The 6753-nt window shown below is 40.0% G+C and overlaps 1 protein-coding gene across 1 annotated transcript; it reads left to right on the forward strand.

Annotated features, from left to right (window-relative positions):
• Positions 1-2290: 2290 nt before the first annotated feature.
• On the forward strand, positions 2291-4907 carry phox2a (paired like homeobox 2A). The gene is given in 3 exon segments (XM_062068205.1): positions 2291-2513; positions 3274-3461; positions 3544-4907. Coding segments are annotated over 3 exon segments (954 nt in total). The 3' UTR covers positions 4087-4907.
• Positions 4908-6753: the final 1846 nt, after the last annotated feature.

The raw sequence follows: 6753 nt of genomic DNA on the forward strand, positions 1-6753 counted from the left end.
CAATCAATTGGAGGGGGGGCGATGACACTTGCAGCTTGTAAGCAGGTGGTCTCACTGTGTGTGTCAGCTTCCTTTTAAAATAATCCCAAAATAAAACACTTGTTTTCAAAAAGTACCAAAAAAAAACAAAAAAAAACGAATAAACGGCCACTTTTTTTTTTAGGCACAATTAAACACTGTTGCCTGCAATATCATTAATTGAGTTACACGAATCAAATGACATTAACACCGTTTTTTTGTTTTTTTGGGGGGGAAAGCCTCTTTAACGACCACAATAATTAATATAATAATTGCAAAGGCAGATTTGATGACATTTAAAGAAATGGCCGATATGACTTCAACACATATGATAATCGCGTCTAATTAATTACGTAATGATGAAACAATAACGACATGCATGGAAGAAATATGTCAGTTTGCACATGGAAGGAGGAGGCACGTGACTTTGACACCGCCATTTTTGTTTTCATCCATCACACACACACACACACACACACACACACACACACACACACACACACACATACATATATAACACGTTCTATAATTGCCGATGTTGACATCCCAGTCCTATATTCATTCATGATAGACTACGGTATAGATCCCCACAAAGCTTTATAATCCCTACATAGTCTCTCTCTCAGGGGCCCTCAGGGGCCTCTGGGGCACCATTGTGTCCTCCCCTCTTGTTGACTCGGACGCCATGAATGAAAAAGATCCACGTTACTGTTTCCGTCATGAATGTAAAAGTCCAAAGTTAAAACCGAGGAGGAGGAGGAGAGGTCTCCCTCGGTGCCAAGTGGACCAAAGGGCGGATTAGTGGCCCGGGAAGAGAGCATCCGTGCTTTGAAGGGATTAAAAAAAAATCAAAAAGGGAGGGTAAAAGGCGGGAAGTTTGCTCTTTTTTTTGTTTGTTTGTTTGTTTGCACAGTTTAAGTTTGGAAACTGTTTAAGTCACCTTTGAACCCAACAGACGGCCTACACGCGGGGGCCCCCCAAAAAAATGCTGATGCTGTTTGTGCATGCAATAAAAACAACATCATGATTATAAACGCATCAAATTAATAACATGTTGCATTTATACCAACAAATAACACACTTTATTCTTCCGCGGTGACAATAACAAGACTCATTAATTCAATTGGTGTTGATTAAAGCACTATATTTCTCCTTTGCTGCTGTATTCATATTTATCTCGGGGATATTAACAATAATCGCCGACATTACTGCAATATTATAGAGGCCGTTTTAGGGGTGAGAGGCGCCCCGAACCTGCTTTAACCTGATTTGTTCATTTCAACACATGACGCATTTTGACAGTTATTGCATGAATTTTTACAAGGGGGGAAAAAATGAATAGTAAACAAGAAGAGTGCAACAGGGACATGTATTGGGTTTTTTTTTGCACCTCGCAATAAATGTCATTAGTGTCAAAATTATTTGGCATTCAACACATTTAATGCGCATAATGTAAAAATAAAAAGTAAAATAATTTGCAGGTGCGTTTTGTCCAATATATATATGACTTATGGCTCATCTTATGGCATCCAACAATAAACCTAAACCAATTTATGGGGCGTCAATGTGTTTACGGTGACTGCTCGCTTGTCTCCACGGCCACTCCTTTCTCTTTATGTGTGTGTGTGCGCGTGTGCGTGTGTCGTCCATCCATCAAACTGTGACGCGTCCGTAAAAGTACATCGGAATCAAATCAAAGCTTTTAATCTGGGCAATCACCGTCACATCTGGAAGTTTGCAGCCATATAAAGAGCTCCTGTCTGTATATGAAACCCCCCAAAATTAAGTTATATTACTGCAAAAAAATTTTTTTTGAAAAAGCAGCACGTGAGTAAGTATTTCGGAGGATATTTAAAGAAATTTAAATTTATTTTTTATTTTTTATTGTGCACTCGCTAAGACGGATAAGACGTGTCCGATAATGGACGCAGGGCGAAGACGATGGCATTTCGACAGCGGTGCGGCGCGGTGGGCGTGGCCGTCGCTCGGTGGGCGTGGCCACCATTGTCATGGAAACTAGACCACCGCCTCGCTATTGTCTCTCCCGCTGGCAACTTTATTATAAGCGGGAGGAGAGCAGCTCGCTGCTGTCAAACGGACGACGAGGCGCAGGCAAGAAGTACCGAGAAAGACTGCTTGGATTGTTTTTTGGATGAGATAGGAAGACATCTTTTGTGGACACACACATATATATATATATATATATACATATATATAAACACACGTGGAGATTTACCGGAGAGACTTCATCCGCGCACACCGGCTCATCTCCATGTATAAAATGGATTACTCCTACCTGAACTCCTATGACTCATGCATGGCCGCCATGGAAGCGTCGGCCTACGCGGACTTCAGCTCCTGCAGTCAGGCCAGCTCCTTCCAGTACAATCCCATCCGCAGCGGACCCTTCTCCAACCCGGGATGCACCCCGCTCAGCACGGCCAGCTGCACCCTGGGGGCCCTGAGAGACCACCAGCCCGCTCCCTATTCGTCAGGTAGAGAGGAGACAATCGCCCTTGAAAGTCATTCGGGGACAATTATTAATCGCGATATGCATCGTGGAAAAAATGTGTCGAATCAGTGAGTCATAACGAGGCCTGCACAAGTTTTTACATTTCTATTTTGATTATACGTGACATTTTTCGTTAGGCCTGCAATTCTACTAAATAATAATAATTAAAATACAAAAGTAATAGTTTTTATGCAAATAAAATTCGATGTTTTTATTGTCATAATGCAATATTTCATTGTCTAAATTAGTCAAATTGGTCTAAATCCATTTGGATATTTATTTTTCGTTACAGTAAAATTTAATAAAAGCAATTTTCTGTCATTAAAAAAAAAAAAGTAGCGTTTTGAGTTCAATTAGGTGTTTTAATTAATAGCAATAATCCTACATATGTTTTCGAATAAATGCAATCAAATGTTGATAAATTGACCTAACAACTCACTAATCCAACGCATTAATAATCGAATAATTGTTGTCTACCTTGTACTTTTTTTTAAATGTCATTGCCTGAAATAAATGAATAAAAAAAAAAGATCTCACGCCTAGATTAAAACAATTTAAAAATGGCCGGATGCATCTGAAAAAAAATATTACACCAAATATTACATTAGACTATTTTAAAATGTTCGATAATCATGGGATTATTTTAAAATATTTACTTTATAAAGCATGAATAATTAGTCATTTCAAATGAAATGTGACAAAAGTGTGTTAAAGGTCTTCTCTTTTTTTTTGCATTCTCACAGTTCCTTACAAGTTCTTCTCGGACCCTTCGGGCCTGAACGAGAAACGAAAGCAGAGGCGCATCCGGACCACGTTTACCAGCTCCCAGCTGAAGGAGCTGGAGCGGGTCTTTGCAGAGACGCACTACCCGGACATTTATACCCGGGAGGAGCTGGCTCTCAAGATCGATCTGACAGAAGCCAGAGTACAGGTAAGAGGCCATTAGCTGCAGTGGATGTTCCTTTGTTTTGGAAAAAAATATGTCCACTGGAGAGGACACTGGTTTTCTGGAGGATAGCTAACAATGTGTGTGTGTGCGTGGGTACCAGGTGTGGTTTCAGAACAGGCGTGCCAAGTTCCGGAAGCAAGAGCGAGCCGCCAACGCCAAAGCCAACAGCTCCGCCGGCGTAGGCGGCAACAACAACAACAACAACAATGCCTCCGGCGGGGGTGGCTCTGCGGGGAAAAAGGGCGGCGAGGCCAGATCGTCATCAGACGACGAGTCCAAAGAATCCACCTGCAGCCCCACGCCCGACAGCACTGCCTCCCTGCCCGGCTCGGCCAACGGCAACCTGGGCAGCCCCTCCAGCCTGAGCCCCAGCCCGGCGCCGACCAACAGCGGCTACGCCTCCGGCTCGCCGGTCCTGCAGGGGCTCAAGGCGCCCAGCTGGTCCGGCCTGGGGCCGTCCAACCCGGCCGTGGCTCAGCCCGCCGCCCAGACGCAGGAGATTCTGAAGGCCTGGCAGCCGGCGGACAGTATGACGGGGCCTTTTGCGGGGGTCCTGTCCTCCTTCCACAGAAAACCCAACGGCGCACTCAAGACGAACCTGTTCTGAAGCACAGAGGTCATAAAAACCGGGTCTGACTCAAACCTCATCCGTCTCACACACACATACACACACACACACACACACACACATACACACAATACAGCAGAGCTCATGAGCATGCTGGTCAGGTACCAGTTCTATAAGCAGAAGTCCAAACATTTCTCAGAGCACAGCAAGGAGGAAGAGGAGCCCCTAAATCCAATTAGGAGACCCTCAGCTCATCCCTTCCTGCCTCTTTACTGTAACAAGCCCCCCAGTGACCTCCCTTAAAGTGACCCCCCGGTGCTTTCCGGCCCATCAGTAGCTACTTTGTTCACATGCAGCAACTCAAGGGTTGAAAAAGTGGCCATTACAGTAGTTCATGCCATGAGCCGGCCTTTTTTATTTTTTACTTACATATACGGCTGAAGAGTTTTTCCTGTTCACACACACACGTTCCTCCACTTCCAGCTCATTGTTCGCCCTCCTGAAAAGTGCGAGAAAAAAGGATGCGTTTGAATACTGTTGGGACAGATGAGGTTCCTCCTGCGCTCCTTTACAAAGACACAGATCTCTTCTGGGTTGCAATCCTCTTTGACTGCGATATCTGCTGAAGAAAGGGACACTATTAGTATTTATTATTATTTTTTAAATGTGTCATTATGGATTTTTTCTTGGAAAAAAAGTGGCTCATGAAATTGTGTGACTGTAAATCCTGTAATTAGTAATATAAAATATTAGCAAGACAACACATTTTTTGTTTTCTAGATTGATTTCCGTCTCACAGAAACGCCAGTGAACGACACATTATAGCACTACTCTGATTATTCTAATAAATCTACATTATGGAAGCACTAAGTGATGTGTTTAATGACCTTTCCTTGTGTATGTGTGTGCATGTGTAAATTACACAACAATATCTAGCATAAAGCTTCTTACTTCACTACACCACTCATACTTTCAACCAATAATGTCTAAAACAAGGGCCACATGTGACTGAAAAAAAAAAAAAAAATGCAGAGTCCACTTTGATATTTTGTAAATCAACCCGTAGATGTGCAAATAAATTAAATAATTCGAGGGGAAAAAACAGCATCATTTCAGTCTTTGTGCTACAGTTAAAATATAACATGATCATTAGTTTACTTAGATTAAATTGTTTGCTTTTCCCCCCCACTCGTGCTTTTTTTGTTTTTACATTTTCCAAATATGTGCCCTGTAAATTTTATTTTTCCTCATATTATAATAAAAAACTAATTAAATTGCCCCCCCGCCCCCATTTCTGCTTTAAAAATTATTTCCTACTACATTTTCCAAATTGTCACTTTATTCCCACAATATTTGTCCTTATTCTCGTGATATTTACTTTTTTCTAAGCTAATTTCCCTTCACACAATTGTTAACTTTATTCATTGTTTTTTCATGCGTCTGTCAAGGCCTACCACAACCCCAATCATTTAAACTGTTTGGTTGTAACGTTTATTTTATTACTGTCATAAATTAATTTATCCCTGTAAAATTAGTACTTTCTTTCTCTTAACATTATGGGTTTATTGTTATGAGTTTACTGCTGTTTTTGATGATGTTTTTTTTCAACTGTGCAGTCGTTCTTCGTTTATCGCTTTTAATTGCAATAAGTGAATTTGCATGAAGTAGAAATCAATAGTTATCAAACATTTCAATAGCTTGAATTTTAAAAAGCTGTTTACAACGGTTTTCAACCCTCTACACATGAAACAATTCCCTTTAGCTACCTTTACACTTTTAATGTTGCCTTAGGCTAAGCCAATCAGGAGCCAGAGTGCTGGACAGCGCGCTCTGATTGGTTTAGTCTCCCCTATAGCCAATACTAAAGCAGTATTGATATTTTTTGTTTATTTAGTCTCTTTTATGCTTGAAAATCCTTTAGCACCCAAAAATTTAAGAATATACCTTAATATATATATATATATATATATATACAGTATATATATATATATATACATTTTTTTTTTTTAACATCAAAATTAAGTCAGCAATGTTTGAAGCGTGATATGAATTTAGACACCCCTGGATTATACTAAACACACAAATACAACACATGAATATACAAAACATTCACACAATTTCAGCTTAACAAAACCAATGTCTTTTTTGCAACAAGTGTGTATTATGTGACAAGATATGTATTATATACTTAATACTGTCAAGTGTCAGGTGATGATGTATTGTATTAATTATTAAGAAAACAGATTATCTGAGTAATTGCGCAAGACAATATAAGCTTCTGCATCTTGCTACTCGTTTTTGGACACACACGCCATGTTTCTTTTTAATTTTTCTTGATTATTTTTACAGATAAATATATTGCTTAATTATTTTAATTGTGTAGACGGGTTGAAAATAAAATGGTGAATTATTGTAGCAAGAAAAGGTTGTGATAATAAACCCATTAAAATACTGCTATGGCTTTTAAATAATTCAAAACTTAACTTGAGCATGTGTCCAAACGTACATAATGAATCATTTAAAAAATGGTTACATTACTGATTATACTTAAAACTGAAAGGTATTACCAGATTTCCCAGTGAGCAGCTACAGGTGAGGCTAATGGTTTAACAGCACCATCTGGTGGCCAAATCAGGGAACACCAACAACATGAAAAAAAAGGAGAATTACTTTTCTGTCCGTGGTCATGTTTTTGGTAACCAGTGG

Source organism: Entelurus aequoreus, linkage group LG13, assembly GCF_033978785.1.
Source record: "Entelurus aequoreus isolate RoL-2023_Sb linkage group LG13, RoL_Eaeq_v1.1, whole genome shotgun sequence".
Taxonomy (NCBI): Eukaryota; Metazoa; Chordata; class Actinopteri; order Syngnathiformes; family Syngnathidae; genus Entelurus; species Entelurus aequoreus.